Below are 24835 nucleotides of genomic sequence, written 5' to 3' on the forward strand. Positions count from 1 at the left end.
GGAAGACCGGTTTTAAACCCTGCAGAGAGTGTGGCGGGCATATGTCAATCACGGACCCGCATGAAGATTGCCTCTGGCGCTTATCTTCGGATCATGACGTTGAAGAATGTCGAAGCTGCAGGAAAAGGAATCCCAAGGCCATTAAGGAGGGTGAAGCTAAGCTTTTCATGGCTAAAGCCAAAAAGGAGAAGAGGGTCGAAAGAGGGCGAAGTCTTCATCTTCCCACACGTCGAAGTCTAAAAGGAGACATGGCTCTCGGCACCATTCTTCGAAGGCCAGGGCTTCGAAGTCGCCAACTCCGGCAGAGCGACCTCGAAGAAAGGACGTCGTTTCTCCATCTCCTTCTCCTCAGGTGACGCCGGTTCCATCTCTGGCTCCGGGAGGCTCTTTGCAGCATGATGACTCACCGGCTCCAGCAAAGTCTCCAGCGCCTAGGGATGGGGGCTTCACCTGTAAATAATATTTATTTTATTTTTGGCATTTATACAGTGCACTGTTACCCGAAGGTGTCCTAGCTCTAGATGAATACTCCTAAAGGTTCAGCCAGAATGGGAATTATTGTGAAAACAGCCAGGTTTTAATGCCTCTCCTGAACGCCATCAAATCTGTCATGTTCCTCAAGGCGTGGGACAGGGCATTCCAGGCCTTCGTTGCCCCAACACAAAGCTCCTACCTCCCCACTGAGCTTTCTTTGTACGAGGGACTTTAACCAACCGCCCAGTGGACCTTAAATATCTGGCAGGAATGTACCATTGAAAGTACTCCTTCAGGCAGGCAGGCCCCAGGCCTCGCAAGGCCTTAAAGACCAGACACAAGGCCTTAAAAGCTATCCGCTTCCGCACTGGCAACCAGTGTAGATTTGTGATTTTGGACAAGATGGAGGCATACTTCGGTATACTCATTAGAAGTCTGGCTGCCGCATTTTGCAACACCTGCATTTTGTTTAGCAGCCCCTGTTGGGCATTCAGAAGCAGGCTGTTGCAATAAACTAGACGGGACAGCACTAAAGCAGTTATATCCATTTATTTACAGCTCTCCGGGAGGAAAGGGATGATCTTCCGAATCATTTTAATTATAAAATATACCGACGATGCTACGGCGTTGACCTGGGGCCTGAAGGTCAATTGATTGTCAATTAAGACGCCCAGGTTCTTCACCTTAGCAACAGGTAGGGGCGAGGTACCCATCTCCTCAGGCCACCAGCCTGGACTCCAGAAGTCGTCCTTTGCGCCAAATATGATGACTTCCGTTTTTGTTGTATTTAATTTGAGGCAATTATCAGCCATCCATCTCCCCACTGCCAACATACATTCCTGAAATTGCATGGCTACTCCTTCCTCCTTGCCAGGTAAGTGACACCACAATTTGTGTGTCATCTGCATAGGATGTTAAATCAAAACCAAATGACCTGACAATAGGGGCCAGCGAGGTAACGTATAAGTTAAACAGTGTGGGGCTTAGGGAAGAGCCCTGCGGAACGCCGCAGGGCAACACAAAAGGTTTTGATACATGGTCGCCCATTGCCACACACTGAACTCTGTTGGTTAAGAAAGCTTTCAAGATGCCCCATGCTTTCCCTTGTATCCCACATTTCTTCAGCCGTTCCATCAGAATCCCATGATGTACCGTATCGAAGGCAGCGTATAAATCCAATAGGACCAACGCCGCTCTACCTCCGAGGTCCAGCACTTCTCTGATTTCCTCCGTTGCCTTAATCAGAGCGGACTCGGTACTATGGCCGGCTCTGAACCCATGTTGGGAGGGGTCTAGGGCCCGAGCGGCCCCGAGAAATGTTGAAGATTCATCGTTTTTTCAATCAGTTTGGCTGGTAATGGAAGCCTCGAAATAGGGCGATAATTATTATGGTCCGTTATATCCAAATTTGCTTTTTTAAGCAGTGGAAGGACGGACGCTTGTATCCAACATGAAGGAAAGTGTCCTTCATGGCTTGGCCTAGTGGCTTGGATACTTCTCCTGAGTATAATCTCCCAACTGCAACTGCTGGGGTTGTGCAGGACATTGCTCCTTATCATGTGGTCATAAGAAAGGCTGCTGATTTGCTTGGTGTACAGCTTCCCCTCACCTTAGGTGAAATTGAATATTCTTACAGAGGTACTTAATACTTCTTCTTTAACTTCTGAACCTTTGTTTCCCTTTACAGATGCTCTGATGGAACCAATCTTGTAGGTGTGGCAGAAGCCTTTATCTAACCCTGTGAGTTCTTGTTCCGTCTCTAGAAGGTACAGGCCCACTCCTGGGGATCCGGCTTTTTTATCATCACATCCTACGCTGGAAAGTTTGGTTGTTCAGGCTTCTTGTTTGAAGCAATCTTCTGCTTCTTTCCCTTCCATTCTTGGTAATAGGGATTCTAAAAAATGGAGCAGGCGGCAAAGAAGGTGTTCTCTTCTGCAAGTATGGCTCTTAAATCCTCTAATGCAACCTGTCTTCTTGGGAGGTATATCCATGCTTTGATGGACTCAGTCATGCAGCTAGCTCCGAAGTTGCCTGAGGAGAATCAGGCTAATTTCTTGGAAGTCCTTACTGATTCGCAGGCTGCGGCACGTCAGGTGATTCAATCGGGCCTTGACACTGCGGACTCTGTAGCTTGTGTGATGGTGTCTTCTATGGCTGCAAGGAGACAGGCATGGCTTCGGTCGTCTGGTTTCTCATCTGATGTTCAAGCTACTATGCTGGATTTGCCCTTTGATGGGTCAAAACTCTTTGGTTCAAAGACGGACTCAGCCTTAGAGCGTTTTAAGGACAGCAGGTCTACTGCAAGGTCTCGGGGCCTCCAGGTGCAGTCCAGAGGATATGGCTACAAGCAGTATCGTGGATTTGGGAGATCTGCTCCTTTCGTGGCTGCCAGCAATCTCAATAGAACCAGCAACAGCAAGTACAAGTCGTACAGAGGGAAGAGTAAAAGAGGCCTCAGGGGCGCAGCTCGACAACAATCTTCCTCCTCTTCCTCTACTTCCCCTCCTGCCACTGTTGGTACATCAGGGAAGCAGGTCTAGATCCCCCATCTTAGAACATGTTGGTCCGGTTGGAGGTCGGGTGTCCCACTTTCTACAAGAGTGGAGACTGATCATTGGGTCTTGAATCTTGTAGAGAATGGGAACGCCCTTCCCTTTTTGGAGTTTCCTCCTCCTTACCCTCCTCGCCAAGGTTGGTGCTCAGAGGACCACTTACTGCTTTTACAGCAGGAGGTTCTTACCTTCCTACAGCAAGGGGAAATAGAAGTGGTTCCGGAGCAGGAAAGGGGTCAGAGTTGCTACTCCCGTTATTTTCTGATCCCAAAAAAGACGGTCACTTAAAACCAATCTTGGACCTCAGGGTTTTGAACCTTACCTCAGACAGGAGAAGTTCAAAATGTTGACCTTGGCTCAGGTTCTTCTTGCGCTGCAACAGGAAGACTGGATGGTGTCCATAGATCTGCAGGATGTGTATTTTCATCTTCCCATCCTGAAGTCGCATCGGAAGTATCTTGGTTCACGTTAGGGTCGCAACATTATCAGTTTGCAGTTCTTCCGTTCGGTCTTACTTCCGCACCTCCAGTCTTTACAAAGGTGATGGCGGTGGTAGCGGCTCATCTCAGAAGGTCGGGGGTTTCTGTTTTCCCCTACCCGGATGACTGGCTATTGAAAGCGGAGTCTCCAGAGTTGGTTTTGCGCCACTTGCAGGTAACAGCTCATCTGTTTTTCAGATTGGGCTTCTCGATAAAAGTACCCAAAGCGCACCTGGTGCCATCTCAGCGCGGCCTGTTCATAGGGGCAATACAAGACACTTCTGTGTGTCGAGCTTACTCTCCTCCGCAGAGGATTCTCGACATTCAAGAAATGATTCCTTTATTTTTTACGATGGAGCGGTTGTTCCAGTCCTGAAGGTTCTTCGCCTGCTCGGTCTGTTCGCTTCCTGCATTCTGTTGGTCAACCATGCATGCTGGCACATGAGGGCCTCCAGTGGTGCCTTCGCAGGCAGTGGTATCAGCACAACGGAGATCTTGGGGAGAGGATCAGACTCTCCAGAGAAGCTGCAGCGGAGCTGACTTGGTGGAGTGTGCAGGGCAACCTGTCTCAAGGAAAGCCCTTTCAGTCTCCTCTGCCGGTGTCCACAGTGATCACGGATGCCTCCACTCTAGGGTGGGGCGCTCATCTGGGGGATCTGGAGGTCAAAGGTCTTTGGTCTCCAGAGGAAAGGTTGCTTCATATCAACCTGTTGGAATTGCGGGCGATATGTTTAGCACTGAAGGCTTTCCTTCCTTCCCTTCGCGGTCATTCGGTACAGGTCCTAACGGACAACACTACCGCGATGTGGTACATCAACAAACCGGGAGGTGTAGGGTCGTATCGTCTCTGTCGAGAGGCTCTGCGACTCTAGTCCTGGGCTCAGGGCCATCAGTTTTGTGTGTTTGCAAATCATCTGGCCGGTGTGCTGAATGTTCGTGCGGACAGTCTCAGTCGGCGTTACTCGGCCGATCAAGAGTGGCGTCTTCATCCGGAGGTGGTCCATTGCATCTTTCAGATGTGGGGTCTCCTCGATTGGACCTGTTTGCCACTCAGGAGAATGTGCACTGTCCGTTGTTCTGCAGTCTCCAGTATCCAATGCAGGGAGCGTTGAGGGATGCGTTTCAGATAGATTGGAGCTCACAACTCCTTTACGCGTTTCCTCCCATACCCTTAATTCCTCTGGTTCTGAGAAAGATTAGTCGAGACCGGGCCAAAGTTATTGATTGCCCCGGATTGGCCAAGAAGGGTGTGGTACACAGATCTACTTCACCTTTCATCGCACCCTCCGCTCCGTCTCCCTCTCAGGGCAGACCTCCTCTTGCAGGGGCAGTTTCTACACCCCCACCTCCAGAGCTTGCACCTTCATGCCTGGAGATTGAACGGGCAACTTGAGTTCTTTCTCTCTCCCTCCGGATATAGGGAATGTTATTTTATCGTCCAGGCGACACTCCACTAAGTCTGTTTACTCTTCCAGATGGTTCAGGTTTGTTAAGTGGTGCGGAGAGAGAGACATTGACCCTTTGAAGGCCCGTCTGTCTAATATTCTGGAGTTCTCATTGTCTTTGGCACATCAAGGTTGTGCTGTAGCCACTGTTAAGGGCTATTTGTCAGCTTTGTCGGCCTTCCTATGTTTGCCGGACCAGCCATCTTTATGTAAGTCCCCCATTGTCATGAGGGTCATTAAGAGCCTTACAAATAAGTTCCCTCCCACACCTTTTATTATGCCCCAGTGGGATTTGAATCTCGTTCTTACCTTTTTAATGGGTTCTCCGTTTGAGGCTCTTCATACATGCCCGTTGAGGCTTCTTTCTTTTAAAACGGTTTTCTTGATTGCCATTACCTCAGGTAGGAGGGTAAGTGAGCTTCAGGCTTGTAGTTCTAAACCTTCTTTCCTGACCATTCATGACTATAAATTGGTTCTAAGGACCAGGGCTGCTTTCCTTCCCAAGGTGGTTACCACTTTTCATATGGGACAGTCCATTACTTTACCCACCTTCTATCCTCACCTTCACCCTTCCAAGGAGGAGGAGTGTCTGCATCGTTTGGACCTTAAGAGAGCTGTCAGCTTTTATTTGGATCGGACAAGAGATCTGAGGCTGGATGATCAGCTCTTTGTGGGCTACATTGGGAAGATGAAAGGCAAGGCTGTGCACAAGAGGACTCTTTCCAGGTTGATTATCTTGTGCATCAAGATTTGCTATGCCCTGGCCCAGAAGGTATCAGAGCTCATTTCACCAGACCTAAGTCTACTTCTTCTACTTTAGCTAGAAATGTTTATGTTCTTGATATCTGTAGAGCAGCAACTTGGGCCTCCCTCCACACCTTTGCAAAGCGTTACTGTTTGGACTCTGAGGTTAGGAGGGATTACATTTTTCTCGTTCTGTTTTGCAGGATTTTTTGGTCTAGTCAGGTGGACACCCTCCTCCAGGAGAGGTAGGGCTTTGGGAGTCTATTCATAAGGTGAGGAATCCACAGGCAGACGTATCCATCAGAAGAACAAGTTACAGTAACGCTTTTTTCTTGTGGATACAATATCTACCTGTGGATTCCTCACTGTCCCGCCCACCTCCCCGTTGTCCACCTGTTTCTACCAAAAAATGATTTATTTTTATCATGTTTAAATTTTAATAATGAGAAATGCTTATTCGGTTGCTATTTCTCTATGCTTTTATTGATTATGCATTTGTGATTTTATATATGTGTATATATTTGGTATGCTGTGTATACATTTGAGATTGTGTCGGTCCGCACAGAAAAAATGGGTGGAACTGACGTCAGCACACCGACGAGGTCCTTTTGTGGCTCTGGTGATGTCATACGGTGTTGTGAGCGGAGCCTACCTATTGTGACGTCCTTGTCGACGTGGGAGAACTAGGAAAGAAATTCTGCAGAATGCTGGCGCAGGGGGTATTAATAAGGTGAGGAATCCACAGGCAGATACTGTATCCACCAGAAAAAGCGTTACCGAAGGTAAGTAACTTCTTTGTCGGGTCCGCAAAGACGGGCATTTTGTAGGGAGTGTGCAGCTAGATAGTCTCCACCAGATAATGAATTTCCGAAGGTAAGTAACTTGTTTGTTAAGTCATGCACAAGGCTGAGATTGCACCTCCAGCCAACTATACCATAGCTTAACATTTTTTTTAATGTTGATATCACAAAGCTCCATAGTGACTGTGTGTACATGGCTGCATCTTAGTTGGCTTCTATGGCAGTGTGGACTATGCAACAAAAAACTTGTAGGCAAACAATTAAAGAGCAGTTCCATGTATGAAATAAAGGTAGTTGTTAAGAACTAGTAGCTAGTAACACCAAATCTTAGGGTGTCTTCACCTGCTTCTTCCAGAAAGTACAGGAGTTGCACTCGGAGCTCTGATAACGACTGGCACCATGTTATGTTATGTTAATCTATATTTGTATAGCGCGCAGCTACTCCCAGGAGTGTCTTGGCGCTAGAACAAAACGCATAGACCGCAAAACATCAAACCATTCGCAGCCGCGACACAGAACTTCACTGCTGGAAAAGCCATGTTTGCATACTTTTTCTGAAAATGAGGAGATCAGGGCTCTGTCTAATAGCAAAAGATAGGCTATTCCACAACCTAGAGGCCACAACATGAAAAGATCTACCCCCTAGCAGGGAGAATTGAGCCTTAGGAACAGTAATCAGCAGTTGAGAAGAAGATCTCAGAGTGCGTTGGGGAAGATAAGGTTGAAATCTGTCCTCAAGGTAAGGTGCTCAAAACTTGTGTAAAACTTTAAAAACCAGGGCAAGGGCCTTGAAGTGTATTATTTTCCGCACAGGAAGCCAGTGCAGTGAGGACAAAAGCTAAGAGGTATGGGTTCTGGGCCCAATCAAGAAAATGGCCCTTGCCGCAGCATTCTGGATCACTTGTAGTCGTCTCAGGAAATAATCCGGAAGGCCGAGATACAAGGAGTTCACATAATCCAGCCTGGAAACTACCAAGGCCTGGACAACAGTTTTCCTATAAAGGATGGAAAGCAGGGGAAGGTAATTCTGCAGCATGTTGGAAAGTTTTAAAAAATGTTTTGCAGGTTTCTGACATATGCTTGGGATTGAGCCAATGGATATTTTGTAATGTTGTTTATCTGGTGCAACAAGCCAGAGTGCAAGATGTTGGTTTTGGCGATTGGTGTATGCCAAATGTTGCCCGAGGTTCCAAACTCAGCTCAATTACATATGTAAGATAGTTGTTTCACTCGACTCTGGGAATCCTTTTCTACATATGGACTCTGAAGGACTAATACAGGTCCCTGGGACGAAAACAGTTCTCAGTGATTTTACTGATCCACTGTTACATGAATATTGAAGAAAGACCTTATTTAAAAGCATGATTGAGGACTTAATATGTTTTGTAATTCATGTCCATTTTCCACATACTAAGTATCTGGTTTGAGTACTAGATTAATTTGTTGCCATTTGTAGAAAATGGTTAAACACTGGCATTGTAACATGCAGAGACCTGGTACCCAATGGTTCATTTACTTCTTATGTAGAATTATGGCAAATACCTGTAACTGTCAATGTCTACTGCTGTATTCTAATTCTATGAGCAGCAAAATGCGTATACAGCCTCCTTTATGTCTTACCACTCAGACACCAACTCCTTTCCTCTTTGCAGGATTGACTCCTTGACTGGCTGAATGCTGCTTATGTCTGTTTGTATCCCATTGATATATATAGTAATTGTGAGCAGGGCGTATTTATTTCATGCACAGATGTACATTAATCAATTAGACGAACTTCCCAGAGTTCCTTCCAGAGCAAAGGACAATTCAGACTCTTAAATATAACATTAGTTCTTTAGTTCTTACAACTACAACAATGGATGAAGAAAGACATCCAGCTACTTGAGAGTGCCAGCAAAAGGGGGGGGGGGCTCTAGGGACTCAATACGTAACAAAAAGACATGTGTAAGACAACAAGCAAACTGACTTTTTGCAGGTGAGACCTTGAAACACTTGTACCTGGCACAGAGACTAGAACTTAGACATTGCCTCGTTTAAACTGAAGAATAGCGTAGGACAACAAGGCAAGATGCAGCGGCACTGCTATGCTCTGTCGACTATCCACATATATGTTTGCTGCAGGTTCTCAAGCACGATCCCCCAGCCCATCCCCTTTACATTCAACTAAGTAGTATAATTGTTAAATGCCTCAATGTACAATCCAAAAGTTCACATACTTAAAATCCCTTTCTACTTTGATTTGTGATGGGTTAGACACAGACTCTTTCTAATTTCAAGACAACATCCACACCAACAAAGAATGCAATGCAGATTTTTTTCAAATCTTGTGACAAGGTCATTTTCATAATCACCGATTCACAATGCTCTGCTATTGCCTTATCACCAGCTCCCCTGTCCATAAGCCTTAATAGTGACACTCTATAAAAGGAAAGGTTTTGTTTAATGCAGTCTTTGCAGTTCCACCTGTCTAATGGTATTTTAGTCCTATGCTCTCTAGCATATAGTATATCTTCCCAGAACGCTTGAGAACATCCTTTTCAGCTTTATTTAAACATGGGAATGACAAAGCAAACCCATCAAAACGACAGGCCTTGACACCATGGATGCTTCTGCATACTCAGTGAGTGGCGTTGTGGTGCTATGAGAATGTCTGGGTACACTATTTAGGAGTTATGGGGGAATGTCCAAATAATGGACAGAGACGATGCTTGCAGAATTCGGACAACTCACTGGTGTGGTCAAACAGATCATGGCTATGGCCCATGCTCTAGGTTTGGCTTCTTCACCGTGCTAGTCTCATTCACAATTCCAAATGTTCTTAAAGAGACTTCAAAACTCCCTCCCTTTATCTCTGTATATTATTTATGTCTGGAACCTGAACCTAGTTTTGACAATATTAATGGGTTCATCTTTTGATACAGTATACTCGTGTTCCAAGAGACATTTCTTAAGACTATATTCCCCATCACTATTCCTTTAGAGGTGAGTTGTAAGCACTGTCTGAATGGATTATTGTAAAAGCCAGACCTGCTTTTCTCTCCACTGTGGCATCAGAATTTCAAAATAACCCAGGGATATCTGATGGACCTAGCTCTTTCTGCAGGGTCTCCCCCAGATTTTGCTGTTTATTGCTTAACCTGTTTTTTTGTTGGCATTAGGACTATGTGCACTTATTCCGTGTTAACATGTGATAATGTGCTTGTGCTCTCGCCCTAAAACATGGCAATATTGACCTACATCTGATTGGTGCATTTTCTGTACTTGTTAGTTCCTAATAAATGGTACAACATGTATCCAGAGACTGTAAATCAAATGCTGCTGGTGGGCTTCCGAACTCGTAGTGTCCTTTTATAACAAGTCAGATGTGCCTCAGTAGCCGTTGGTGTAGTTTTAAACTGCCTTTTCGGCCTGCCAAAATAAACCTTTTGCCAGGCCTAAACCTTTTTTTTTAATCCACACGTCACCCCCTAAAGTAGGCTCAAAGGGTTTGAGAAAAGGTGAATTATTTTTAAACAGTAGGACACGTGGATTTGGGTTTAAGTTTGACATGTTCTAACAGCGAAAAAAACTCTTAACATCATTTTTCACTAGTGTAAGGCCTATCTCTTCAATTGCTCAATACTGGGTTACCTTATAAATTTTAATAAGTGCTGACGTTTGATGGGGAGCAGATAGAGATAGGGAGTTTACCCTCAAATGAGTTGTGATCCAAAATCCGCTTTAATGGTAAAGTCATATTTTGAGTTACAATTCTGTAACCACCTCTTAAAAATTGGTATTTTCTAGTCCTAATCATTTGTGCTTTCTGCCATTGTCCTGGATCGCATGACTGTGAATGGCTCTGCTGTTAGTGTTTGTGTATTGCTTTCAGAAAGTGACACAAAGGGTACTGGGTGTAGGCAAGATGACCCATCCTGTCAGGATTGCTGGGAGCGGATCTGTGCCTTGTCTCACTTACACTTCAAAGGGCTTGCCTCCAGCACACACAAATGAACCTGGAACGTGTCTTTTGTCACCTCAGACTTCTTGGAGCCTTGAAAAGAGAATGGGAGAACTTTCTAGAACCAGTGGTGGGGGTAGTATAGGGGATTTCCCCCACTTCAATTGCTGGCACCTGGTATAGATATTGGACCTCCAGAGCCACTATTCAGTACACTCCTGGACCTGTGGACATTATAGAGGAGCCTTCTCCCCCAGATGACTACCCTGGTACTACCAGTAGATTGTTCTGCTGTTTGAAGACTGTTTGGCTCTATTAGAAGGAGGACTTGACCTGCTTCCTTCATCCCAGGCTAATCTGAGTGATGCCAAGGCTCAGTTGGTTGGCCTCCTGTTTGAACTACAGGGACACAGCAGCTCCAGAGGCTCCCCTGCAACTTCCCAGCTGACCTCCTGGAATGGACCTCCTACGGCACCTTCCTGAGCCATGCTGGTCTCTGCTGGAATGAGTTCACAAACCTCAAGAGGTGCTGTCCCAGGTTCTGCACTCTTGGCTCCTCCCATGAATAAAGGTGGAACCCCGAGGTTTTTGGCTTTTCGTGAGTTAAATGGGCATTTTCAGACCGAACTCTGACGACTGTTGGTGAAGCTTTGTGCTGTTAGGTGCTACATCTATCTAAAACTTTGAAATGTAATGTCTCCAGACCTACTGATTCGATTTTTGTCGTTTTTGTATCATTATATTAATTAAAATGTCATCTATTTTCCTAAATTTGCGTTTTTCTTGTTTTGTGTTTTTACTTTATTACGCTTTGTGTGCTGCATAAATACTGTACACTTTTATGTCCAAGTTAAGCCTGACTGCTTTGTGCCAAGCTAACAGATGGTTAAGCACAGGTTAATTTAGTGGCTTTTGTGGGTCACCCTGACAAAGTTTGTGATTGTTGCCTGAGTGGGGCTTTCACCCCTCAACCAATAGCCCAATTTATTTCAGTATCATTGCCATCTTCCTGTATACTTCAAAATCCATCTAAGATAGAGTAACACACTTCTACCTGATGGTTCTTCGGAGAGCTTTAAGCTTTTGTTTGGGGAAATCCAATTTTTTTTTATTATGGATGGCCAACCTTTTAACAGTGTTGAATGAACAAAACTGAAAGAACTGCATAAGCAGATAGTTTTCTGCAGGATCCCTCTCTGCATCAGCAAAATATTATGGACTCCCTAAAAAGGATGCCACAGAAGAAATCATAGGACAGTTAAAAAGAGGGTGGACTACTTCCTCGGCCCTACCTACAAGAGTTCCAGTGAGTGATCTTTATCAAATAGCTGCTTGGCGATCTCTTCACAACTTCATTAAGCGTATTGTTTTGATTCTGTGTGTTTGGATAGTGCCTCACCACTGTGTGGTGTTTTAATCAACATCTGGAGAACTGAGCCCCGCCGCCATCTGGAGAATTCACCCCTGCCGCCTTGTATGATTCTGCTTTCAGAGTCATTCATGATTTAAAAAAATCTATAGGAGTATCCATTAGAAAAAAAAGTTACTTACCTTCGATAACATTCTTTCTGATTGAAATGCAATCCTCCTGACCAGACCATTTTGGAGATTGGATCACACAGCCATGATAAATAAAAACGAATGAACCATATAGTACTTGCAATTTTAATACTGTCCACTGCAGACAGACGTCAATATCACATACAAGAAATATCCTGTTATTTGATAATAGTCTTCCAAGTTTTGAATACTTTTCAAAATAGAAAAGCATGTTATCCTTGTACATGTTTATTGAGATAATCTATTGTGGTGTCTAACAGTTGAATATAGAAGAATGAATGATGATGCATGATTGTATGATTGAGATCTACATTTGGTTATTGGAATGGATGGCATGTTTTAGAAGAAGTACAAAATATATATTGTATATGGATTGATATGAATATATTTAATAATTGTTTTCTAATACAATAAACGTACACCACTTGATTATATTCTGGGTCTTATGTGAGGACACCCCTAATATAGTGGTGATTCGTGTCAGTAGTAATGATATGTACAGTTGCCTAAGAACTTTTTAGTAAAATTTATCAATTTTCCCCTGACTTAGGAACTTCCCTCCTCCCCAGGCAAACCCCGATTTATTTTCAGTCATACCTCATCACCCTACCACATAATTTCTACTGAGGACTGTTCATTATTCACTAATGATCATTCTCATTATGTTATTTTTTCCGTACTATGTCTTCTTTCCGTCCTAGCCCTATGGAATACAGACATTGCTGGAACAAAAATACAAATCCACTCTGACAGTTCATGATGAGGAATTTGCTGGAAGATTATATATTTATCAGAAAGAAAGTTACCAAAAATAGATATAGTATTCTCTATTGCATTTAAATGTTGTTTCGCTGGCTAAAGTGTGGAAGCTTCTCATTTACTTTGCAGTGGAGACTTAAGGATTTTATTGGTCACTCTCATCACTACCCTGACCGGCACAATATTGCCTCGCGAATGCGCCTTGGCTAGACCTCCGAGGCGGCTCTCTTGCTTCCAGGGTGACATCTGAGATGAATGCGAATAAGCTTGATTAAGCTGTTTCTCTACATGCTTGGCACCACATTACCTCTTTTTTGAGCATGGAAAATATAAAAATAGAGCAAGTCTCGTAGGAAAGAAAGGACATGTTTCCATAAAATTGCAGGGGATAAGAATGATTTCAGAAAATAGAATGTAGGATTTTCGCTTTGCTTGAAGCAGAATGAAATAAAGTACAGAAAGTATTGTCTTTGGAAAGATTTGCATAGCTATGTAATTTTGGAGTATTGTAGAGAAGAAAGAAAAGGCTGCGGCCGTAATTATAGGGATATTATTTGATCTGTATACTCTGAATAACTTACATCTTTTTTCATTTTCAGGAGAAAGAGATAAGCAAGCCGAATGAGAGCCCGGAAGGTGTGTATAGTCATGTTTACCTTTTATTCTTGTGGCATGCATTTAAAAGAGACGTTGCAGGCTAAGTCATAGCAAATAACCAAAAAGTAAAGCACTGTTTAGCATTTAATTTTCTAAAAATCTAAATTCCTGTAAAATCGAACTTTGTCTTTGATTCCCAAAAACACAACGAAGTATCCAGAGAATACATATTAGCGCCACATGTTTTCGTTTATTTGGGTGTTTTATGGCGCTTCAACTTGCAGTCTTACAGCCAGTACCCAGTGTTTGGAGATTTGTAGGGTACAGTGGCATATAAATAAAGATGCGCTATGAAAGAGTATTTTATTATGGGTGCTGCAGTTATTTTTCACTTGTTCCAGCAGCACATTCCATTTCGAGTTAAGACCCAATAATATTTGTCAACACAGGTTGGATAGCTCTCACAGTTTTCGCTTAGTTGCAATTGTTACCTACTTTTTCTCTCCCACCTTCCCAACTGGTTTATAATTTCCTGGAGCAGGACGCAGGGCCAGAAAAGGTTTCTCCCAAAAATCCTGCCTTTTAAAATACTAATCAGAGTTTACTGTTTGCCCTGCACCAGTCCAGGCGCTGCCCTCAACATCAGTGTCCTTAACTGTCCTGCCCAGTCCCTCTTTCATCAGAAGGTTGGCAGACCCAGTGTATAGGCCTCTTCGTGGTGCTTGGCGCTTTCTGCAAGGTGTCTTTCTTTTGTGGACTCCTTTCTGAAATAGGCGTCAACCCAAAGTCCTGGCTCTCTTCCATACGACCTTCAACTTAGTTGGGAGACCGAAAACTACTCGTATGACTGTGTACTAAAGGGTTGAGCACACAGTGCCATGCAAGCTGATGTGCATTATGTGCACTCCCTCGCCCGGTGGGTACTCAACCTTTGCACGTCTCATTTATTTTTGCTGATCGAAATGAAGTGGAACCTATTCTCTTGCAGTCAATGACATCCGACGACGACCCCACCACCATTTATTCTTTCAGTTATTCTCAAACCATTCCTCCATCTGAGGTTAACATTGTTGCAAATTTGGTTTTGAAGCCATATGCGTAGTGTAACCAGCCATTTGCAGCAGCTGAACACTCCCCAGCTTGGGGAACAATTGACTGTGAGACCTGCCCCTGATCCTTCTATTTGAGAACGTGCCATGATGTTTGGTCTCCATGACATCATCTACCACTGAACAGGTGTATCTGATAGGGGTGTAAAAAAAGAGAGGGGGTACCAGGCGCATTTAGGTCCAGCATTCGAGCTCCTTAAATCTAAATATTAAACAAGTATGCAGTTCTTTGTGAAGGTAAATGGGCTGGAGTGTCTAGGAACAATTTGTTGGCGGGGGGGGGTGCACTCCAATAGGAGCAAGGGCTCTCACACACCGAAATGGATGTCATGCTTCATCATTGGGCTAGCTCCTACTCAGCCGGTGCTGCAATGCCCAACGGGCACCCACATGGGGAACCTTTCCCGAAGATCTTTTATAGAACAGCTGTTTGATGAAGTGAGGGTGTGTGGGCTGTTAGTGTAGATTGGTAAGATAGATGTGAGGACAAAAAAAGTGTACTAAAGTAGGTTAAGTGGTCCTCAAAGTCAAGAAATTTGAATGAATGAGTTCACTTGTCAAGTTAAAATGGTGATCACTATCAAAGGATATTATTGTCCTAGATAGCTTTTAGGGTTATTAATTGGTCACATTGATCCATTATGAAAAGTTGTTAATCTTCAAACGATTGTTCTGTCCTGAAGATTATCTTATAGATTTATTACAATAAAGACTGAAATATTGACACAGCTACCCATTTTCTATTTCACTGCTGTCCAAGAATTGCAATTGGAGTAAATCTAGGCACTATGTATAGGCCAGTCTTTCTTTATATTAGAGAAATGGGTTTGTACATTGTTGTCTTGTACTATGAGTTAAGAAGATCAGATATCTGTCATCTAGGTGCTTCAAGAAGTATTTGTACCCCTAAAAATGTATACAAAAGGCTATAAATATAAAAATAAGAAATACAACCAGCTTTGTTGAGATTATTTTCTTTGTAGAAAGTCAAAATATATCTATGATTATTAATGTATAAAGCTACAGTATAGTATCCAGAATATTTATAAATGTACAATTTTTTATGAAGTAAAATCCCTTGTTAGCACCTTTACCTGATAACTTTCTAAAAGTGGTATTTTCAGAATTGTGACTGAAATCTGACTTTACAAGGTGTGGGCCTGGCTAAAGGTTTGTCTGCCAGGTCGAAATGGCAGTTTAAAACTGCACACACTAGCTGCAGTGGCAGGCCTGAGACATGTTTAAAGGGCTGCTAAAGTGGGTGGCACAGTCAGTGCTGCAGGCTCACTAGTAGCATTTAATTTGCAGGCCCAGGGATATAGGTAATACCATTATGCTAGGGATTTACAAATAAATTAAATGTGCCAATTGGATATAAGCCAGTTCCAACCCTGTTTAACCCCTTTCCTGCAGGGCTAATTCCCCCGCTGTGCTGGGGGGCGCCCAGGTGCTCGTGACGAGCTCAGCTCATCACGCAGCATGGTGGCACTGTGCTCATGACGAGCTGAGCTTGTCATGACCACGCCCGTTTTAATAGAACGCTCAGCACAGCGGGGGAATTATCCCCGTGTGTGAGCGCCGCACGTGTCATGACTAGCTCAGCTCGTCATGAGCACAGCGGCACCGTGACTCATGACGAGCTGAGCTCCTCATGAGCATGGAAGATGTGAAAGGAGAGCGCACAAGCACTAGGCAGTGGTTAGCTGTGGTATAGATTGCAGAAGCCAGTGAAAACGAAGTCTGCAAAACAGGAGGCTGGAAGGCAAAAAGTTGGGGGAGGGCCATGCCAAGGATGTCCTGTCCAACAGTACTCTACACACTGAATTGATCGTTGGAAGGATTTGGCTGTGTTCTTTTCCACAAATGTGGTTGTGTGTGGTGCAAAGTGCAACATTTCTGCATGCGTAACATCGCAATTTAATGTATGTAAATTTACTCCATATGGAAAGTTCACACATTTTATACCATAATTCTGTGTTTACCCCAACTTTTATACCACTTTCTGCTGTTTTATGTCTCAACCCTCTATAAAATGTAAATACTGCTGTCTACCACAGATTAACTTTTGTACTGTTATTTTATATTATTTGCATTTTCATAGCTCAAGTTCTGCCATTGGGATTGCCTAAAAGCACGTTTCATTGCCTGCTTTGCACATGTTTCCTATATTTTTACCACAGACTAAATGGTCTGGGTATGTCAGCATACCTATTGCTCGGCACATGGAAACGTATTTGCAGTGGCAAAGGCTGGGGGAAGGGGGCCGGGGGGGGGTGTAGTTGTTTGCCCCGAGCATGACGAGTTTTGGGGCGGCAATTGCAGGGACCCTCACGGGCGGCCAGGGTGCTAGCAACGCCACTGCGTGTTTGGTATATTTTTTGTGACGATTGGTGTCTGGCTTGAGGGGTGTGGAAACTGAACTGTTGTTTAGTGCTATATCCTGCAATTTTAGCTCTAGGCTCTAAAAGAACGCTTAAATAGTCTACTAAAAACTTTTTTTACGTATAGCTTGTACTAATTATTCTAGGAGTTCACCTTATGTCTAATGTTTCTAATGTTTCTGTTTACTGCAAGTCCAATCACACATACATCCTCACAGAGAACTAGCTTGTCTCTATAAATATGTATTTAGCACAAGCAAAGAAAACAAGCCTTTGTTTTATTACAGTACGCATTATAAGTAAAAAAAATAAAATGCTAGTGTCTCAAGGGGCGTGCATATGTATGCACAAACATTGCCTATCGCAAATATATTATCAAAACATGAAAGGGAAGCCGAAATGAAGGCAGAGATTGGCCAAAAAACCCTGGCATTTTTAAAGCACATGTACACGTGCAGAAGCAAACTGCCGTCACTCAAAGAGAAGAGGGCCAAAGACTGAAGTAAGCTGACTCATTGCCTTTCATGGGCGTCCGCAGGAGGGGGCAAGAGATTGAAGGCCCGGGCTTGCCTGCTCCCACAGCTTGAAGTTGAAGTAAGTCATAACCTCTCTTTTTTTCTGTTTCTGTCTAGCTTCTCACTGAAAACCGTGACTCCAAGAAATGCCTCTTACTCTTACTGTGTCATTGTTTCTTAAGAAATAAAATCCTGTCTGTAGAGGCAATGATGAAGGGACGCATTTACTTTAATTGGCAGGTGTATTTCACAACTTACTTGCGAGTTGCATTGTTTGGTTCCTTTCGGTGGAATCTTACTTAAGAATGGGGTACTTCTTCGGGGTTGGGGTGGAGCTGGGGAGTTGTGTAGAGGGCTGACTCCCTGGTGAGGGATACACTGGTATCCACAGTTCATGGCCTCCCCTCTGTTCTATGCGCCTTGTGGCCCCCTGTTGAATAGCACCCATCCTCATGTCCTTGGTAGCCCCACTATTGCTCCTTTGTTTTGCAACCCTGTTCCGTGACACCCATTTTGGAGCGGATGAAGGGGGGTGAAGTGCGAAGTATAGTGGCAACGATGTGATGCAGGCGGTTGAACTCTGCCTTGGGTTCATAAGCCATAACCACCTTACCCCTGCTACTTCTTCTGCTTCACGACTTATCTCGGGCCACAGTGGGCCTCAGTAGTCTTTTGGATGTCTTTGTTCCCTAACCCCCAGGGCCGGGTACTGCGCATAAAGGCTGGGGAGGGGAGATCATTAGGCTGTTGGCCTAGTGGAAGATCTCAACTTCAACCTCGTCCAACCTAGTCCACACCTGTGCTCATTGTGTGTGTACTGGAAAATCTATCTCAAGCTTCGATGGCGCTCACAGAACATGTGTCACACTGGCAGCAGCAGTACAGTTTCTTCACGCAAAAGTAGATTGGATTATTGCATGAACCTGGCGCTCACAGAACATGTGTCAAACTGGCTGAGCTCTGCTTTTTTCTTTGCCAACTGCTAGAAGGTGTGAATGATATCTACTGAAGGCCACAAAAGAAAGTGATGGCTGTGGCACAATAACCCTATGGTGTATGAGATCATATGCGGCCTGCTTCCTGCCCCCAATGGCTCCTCCTGCGCTCAAGTTTTTCTTGTCCACCACCTGGCCCACATCATGTCGGAGGATGGTAATGATGTTAACATTTTGCCCCCCCCTGGAAAAATTTCTGCGGACGCCCATGTTGCCTTTATTGTATGCTTTGGTAGGCAGAAGCGCATTTTATGGTTTTTTTTTAAACATGAGGTTCCATAGCCAAAAAGGAAATGATTTTGGCCACACCCTTTCAACGGAAACTGAATTATAATATTCACTCATTTTACTCACTGAGCAACATTTACTTGCAAGGTTGGCTCAGCACGATAACTTACTTCGGAAGTCGGTTTTAAATGAACTACTCCCTGTTAAGTTGTGGCCAACAATCCATCATTACTGAAAGAGTCTTTTCAAAAAGCACTGCCGCTGGGACATCCTCTTGCCTAATAAAGGAAACCTGCTTTTACAGTGCTGCCAGGACATGTTTGAGGCCGGTTCATCTCCAGTGCTACCATTGTTTGCCTGTCTTTTCAGGCTTTAGCTCTCTCACAGCATTTACAGCCAAGTCCAGGATGCGAGCACCTTCATGTGCTGTTTTATTTATCTGAAAGAGACACGTTAGTGATAGATTCCTTACCTTAGAATATCCCCAGGCGTCAGACTGGATCCGGAAATTTTTTGCGTAGCAATACCCCTGCGCGCTGGTAGGCGTCGTCTGCGGCTCCGCGTCCGTCGTCGGCGTCGTGAGCGCCGGGATGACGTCGTCGGAGTATTTAGACGGCGCCCATGCGCGCTGACGTCAGTTCTTCTTTTTTCCGCGCCAGCTAGCGCAGATCCGGAAGAAGCTCTACCCCCAGTCACTTTTTGACTGAAAACTTTTTGATCTTTTTGATCCTCTATTTAGTCGATTCTCGACGATCGGTGCCAGGGATGCCCCGGTTCGAGCCTTGCTCGAAGTGCGGCCGACTCATGTCGGTCACGGACCCCCATCGCCGGTGCCTGAAGTGCTTAGGCCTCGACCACGACGATCGAACTTGCGTCGACTGCCGGGCTCAGACGTCGAAGGCTAGGCGGGAGCGGTCCCGCAAGCGTCTCGAGCTGAGGCACTCGGCCCCGCGCCGCTCCAGGTCCCGGTCCCGGTCCCACGGGAGGTCGAGGGACAGGTCGCGAGGTCGGAGTCATCGACGTTCCGGGAGTGGACACCGATCGTCTGGTTCCAAGTCCTCAGGTAAGAGGCATGAGAGGTCGGAGCGACACCATCGATCCTCCGACCCGCCCCGACGCTCGCTCGATGCGGCCGGGGACTCGGGCGACACCGCCCACGCGGCTCCGCGGGAGTCGCAAGCGTCGCCGCCTGCCCCACACCTTCGGGTCCCTGGGCACGGCGCGTCGCAGGATGAGGTCGAGAGGTACCTCATGGCCATGAGGGCCCTCCCTCCTCAGTCGGTTCCCGTGGCGCCTTCGGGCCGATCGGTTCCGTCTGGAGGTCCTTCCGGGTCGGGCGCTTCGGCCCCGACGACGTCGGGTACTTCGGGCCCGGCGCCGCTGGCGACTTCGGTCCCGGCGCCGCGCGACCTCACTGGATCCGGCTCCGGATCCGGGACCTCGCCGGTCGACCTTACGACCTCACCGGCGCCGTCCCCTCAGGTGTCGTCCCCGGCAGCCGATGTGGTTGCCGACCCCAATGCTTCCTACGGTCCTACTCAGGTGTCGGAGGGGCGCCGCTGGGCGCCGATTCCGTCGGCCTTCGGAGACTTCTATCTCCACGAGGAGGCCCTGGCTGTTAATCCTGGTCTCCAGGAGCCAGGTGACGAGGAGCAATGGGAGGGGTCCGAGGACCCTCTGGCACGTGATTGCCAGTCGCATCAGGACTGGACATATGAGCTTGGGGAGGCCAGTGGTATTGACACCTCGCCAGACACTGGATTTACGTCGCCCCCGACTGTGGCTTCGGAGGCGGGTTCTGCTTACAGCGTAGTGTTGACGAAGGCAGCTAAGGCCTTAAACCTTCAGCTCCCCGTCGCGGCCGTGAGGACTAATCTCCTCACTGAGGTCCTCAAACAGCAGTCCGGTTCCACGGAGTCCCTTCTGCCGTTCAATGAGGCCTTGTGTGACGTTCTGCTGGGCACTTGGTCCAAGCCCGCCACAGGCCCCCCTGTGGACAGGAACGTGGCCAGACGCTACCGCCCGGCACCGGGCGACCCATGCTTTTTGTCCACCCATCCCACCCCGAGAGCCTGGTCATCCAGGCCTCTAACTCCCAATCCGCATTCCCGTCGGCCCCGCCCGACGGGGAATCCAAGAGATATGAGCAGTTCGGGAAGAAGGTCTTCTCGTCTGTGAGCCTAGGGCTACGGTCTGTGAACACCAACTGTCTCTTGGGCCGCTACACCCACACCCTGTGGGACACGGTTGCGGAGGTGCTGCCACAATGCCCTGAGGGGGTCAGGGCTAAACTCAGCCAAACCCTTGCGGACGGCCGAGATGCGGCACGTTTTTCTATCCGGTGTGGGCTGGATACCACGGACTCACTGGGCAGGGCGATGGCAACGACGGTGGCGGTTCGACGCCACGCCTGGTTGAGGTCCGCCAACTTCTCGGCCGATGTCCAGGCCACCCTCCTGGACATGCCGTTTGATGGCCGTCGCCTCTTCGGCGACAAGGCAGACCATGCGCTGGAACGTTTCAAGGACTCCAGGGCCACGGCCAAGTCCTTGGGCCTTACGGCCCCACGCCAGCAATCGGGTGCCTTTCGCTCCTTTCGTGGCCACGGAAGGGGCGCCCCACCACGGACCGTCAGCCACGCACCGCAGAATACTCAGCAACGCGGTGGCGGCCGTGGGAACCGCCGTGGCGGTGGTCGGGGCCAACGGCGAGGCCAGTCCACACCTCCCTCAGCAGCCCCCGCCTCAAAACCTTCCTAGTCCGAGTTTTCAGGCCCATGTGACGCCTGTGGGAGGCAGGGTTCGCCATCACCTCTCCCACTGGCATACAGTCACTTCGGACAGGTGGGTGCTGCAAATTGTCCGAAGGGGTTTCTCCCTCCCCTTCGAGTCTTCCCCTCCATCCATGCCACCTCAATACCACCGTGTGTCGGGGGATCACTTGCAACTTCTGCAAGAGGAGGTTTTGGCCCTCTTGGCAAAGAGGGCCATCGAGCGCGTTCCTGGGCCAGAAGTAGGACGTGGTTGCTACTCCCACTACTTTCTGGTGCCCAAGAAGGGCAAAGGGGGCCTACGCCCTATCTTGGATCTGCGGAACGTCAACGGCTTTCTCCGGACGGAGAAGTTCAAGATGCTCACTTTGGCTCAGGTCCTGGCTGCCCTGGACCCAGGAGACTGGATGGTAGCGTTGGACTTGCAGGACGCCTATTTCCACATCCCCGTCCTGCCGGCCCACCGGCGTTACCTACGGTTCACGGTAGGCCTAGAGCACTTTCAGTTTACCGTGCTCCCCTTCGGCCTTACCAGCGCCCCACGGGTGTTCACGAAGGTGATGGCGGTGGTCGCAGCCCATCTGCGCAGGCAGGGGGTATCAGTCTTCCCCTACCTCGACGACTGGTTGTTGAAGGCGGGCTCGCCCCAGACAGTCGTCAGCCACCTCCAGACTACGGCCGACCTCCTGCACTTGCTGGGGTTCTCCATCAATGTGCCGAAGTCACACCTGTGTCCCTCTCAGAAGCTCCTTTTCATCGGAGCGGTTCTCGACTCGGCGCAGTTTCGGGTTTACCCACCCGAGCAGCGGGTCCGGGATATTCAGGCTCTGATTCCTGTCTTCAGACCGTTATCCCGGGTCTCGGTCAGGTTGACGCTGCGGCTTCTGGGACTGATGGCCTCCTGCATCCTTCTGGTGCGTCACGCCAGGTGGCGGATGCGGGCTCTGCAGTGGGACCTGAAGTTTTAGTGGGCCCAGCATCAGGGCAACCTGTCCGATCATGTCCTGATCTCGGAGGGCACTGCGAAACAACTGCAGTGGTGGCTCACGGACCGCGAATGGGTCAGTGGCAGACCCCTCTCCCTACCCCAGCCGGAGCACGTAGTTGTGACGGACGCGTCCCTCCAGGGCTGGGGGGGCCACATGGGAGAGGCGGAGATCAGAGGCCTCTGGTCTCCGGCGGAGTCCCGGCTCCACATCAACCTTCTGGAGCTGCGGGCGATTCGTCTTGCACTGAAGGCATTCCTCCCCTCTGTCAGGGGGAGCGTGGTGCAAGTGTTCACCGACAACACCACCGCCATGTGGTACTGCAACAAACAGGGCGGTGTGGGGTCGTGGACCCTTTGCCAGGAGGCTCTGCGCCTCTGGCAGTGGCTGGAACATCAGGGCGTGACCCTGGTGGTTCAACACCTGGCAGGCTCTCTGAATGCCAGGGCGGACGAACTCAGCCGCCGGTGCATGATGGATCACGAATGGCGTCTGAACTCGGACGTGGTGCAAGGTCTCTTTCGACAGTGGGGAGAGCCTTGGTTAGATCTATTCGCCACAGAAGAGAACGCGCAATGTCAGCAGTTCTGCGCGTTGGAGTTTCCAAGGCGGCACTCGCTCGGAGACGCTTTTCGTCGCGAGTGGAGCTGCGGTCTATTGTACGCCTTTCCGCCTATACCACTTCTGCCCAGAGTGCTGAAGAAGATCAGGCGCGACCGGGCCCAGGTCGTCCTTGTGGCTCCGGACTGGGCACGAAGATACTGGTATCCCGAGCTACTCAGCATGTCAGTCGATCCCCCGATTCGTCTGCCTCTTCGGGAGGACCTTCTGTCGCAGCAGCAGGGGACGGTCCTGCACCCGAACCTGTCCAGTCTCCACCTACAAGCTTGGAGATTGAGCGGCGGCAGTTGAGGCCATTTGACTTGCCTCCCGAAGTCTGTGACATCATTCTGGCAGCCAGGCGTCCCTCCACTAAGTCGGTATACGCCTGCCGGTGGAACAGATTTGTGGCATGGTGCGCAGCAAAGGCTGTGGATCCCCTCTCTGCACCCCTTTCGGAAGTGCTGCTCTTTCTTCTTTCCCTTGCCCAGCAGGGCTCTGCTCTGGGCACTCTTAAAGGGTACCTTTCTGCTCTTTCAGCCTTCTTGAGGCTACCAGATCAGCCTTCTTTATTCAAGTCCCCTATTGTGAGTAGATTTCTGAAGGGCATCACGCACATGTTTCCTCCTGTTCCCTTCGTGATGCCCCAGTGGGACTTGAATCTGGTTCTCACCTATCTGATGTGTGCTCCCTTTGAGCCACTTCATAACTGCCCTCTTCGTCTCCTTACTCTGAAGACGGCCTTCCTGGTTGCCATCACCTCTGCCAGGAGGGTGAGTTAGCTCCAGGCTCTTTCGTCTTCTCCACCATTCCTGTCTGTTCATCCTGATAAGGTGGTGTTGCGTACACGACCTTCCTTTCTGCCCAAGGTTGTCACAGCCTTCCACATCGGGCAGTCCATCACTTTGCCCACCTTCTTTCCGCCTCCGCATCCCTCGAAAGAGGAGGAGAGGCTCCACCGTCTGGATCCAAAACGTGCGCTCTCCTACTACCTAGATCGCACACGCCAATTCCGGGTGGATGACCAACTCTTCGTTGGTTACGTGGGCGCGAAGAAGGGAAAGGCTGTACACAAGAGGACCATCTCCAGGTGGATCATCTTGTGTATCCAAGCATGTTACTCCATGGCGAGGAAGGAGCCCCCGGCTGGATTGCGGGCTCACTCCACTCGGGCCACGGCAACGACAACTGCCCTGGGTCGCGGTGTCCCCCTGCAGGACATCTGTCAGGCAGCCACGTGGGCCTCGCTGCACACGTTCGCAAGACACTACTGCCTGGACAGTCAAGTCCGGAGGGATGGCTTCTTTGGCCGTTCCGTCCTCCAGGACTTTCTGGTGTGATATTGGTTCGCAGACCCACCACCGGGGTTGGTATTGCTGGGGTATCTATTCTAAGGTAAGGAATCTATCACTAACGTGTCTCTTTCAGATGCACAAGTTACTACTTGTGTAACGATATATCTGTAAGAGACATTAGTTAGGGATAGATTCCTTACCGCCCACCCATCCTCCCCGTTCTGCGAACCGATATTTAGGGTTAAGGTCATCCCCTTTCAGGGCCCTAGTTTCATGGCACCAGTGTTAGTTCTATCATGGCTCTGCGTATCTGTGTTATCAGAACTGACGTCAGCGCGCATGGGCGCCGTCTAAATACTCCGACGACATCATCCCGGCGCTCACGACGCCGACGACGGACGCGGAGCCGCAGACGACGCCTACCAGCGCGCAGGGGTATTGCTACGCAAAAAATTTCCGGATCCAGTCTGACGCCTGGGGATATTCTAAGGTAAGGAATCTATCACTAACTAATGTCTCTTACAGATATATCGTTACACAAGTAGTAACTTGTGCAACTATTCTTGACGAGGCAGAAATAACTCTAAATCACATAAAATGTGCTCA

The 24835-nt window shown here is 47.8% G+C and overlaps 1 protein-coding gene across 6 annotated transcripts in view; it reads left to right on the top strand.

Annotated features, from left to right (window-relative positions):
- The window catches only part of RPGR (retinitis pigmentosa GTPase regulator), a 420762-nt gene that overhangs the window by 360199 nt on the left and 35728 nt on the right, over positions 1-24835 (top strand). For all 6 annotated transcript variants that reach the window (XM_086934147.1, XM_086934148.1, XM_086934149.1 and 3 more), the window contains one exon: positions 13353-13389. In XM_086934147.1, the coding sequence (XP_086790273.1) occupies positions 13353-13389 (37 nt within the window). The remainder of the gene's footprint in view (positions 1-13352; positions 13390-24835) is intronic.

This window comes from Lissotriton vulgaris, chromosome 8, assembly GCF_964263255.1.
Source record: "Lissotriton vulgaris chromosome 8, aLisVul1.2, whole genome shotgun sequence".
NCBI lineage: Eukaryota > Metazoa > Chordata > Amphibia > Caudata > Salamandridae > Lissotriton > Lissotriton vulgaris.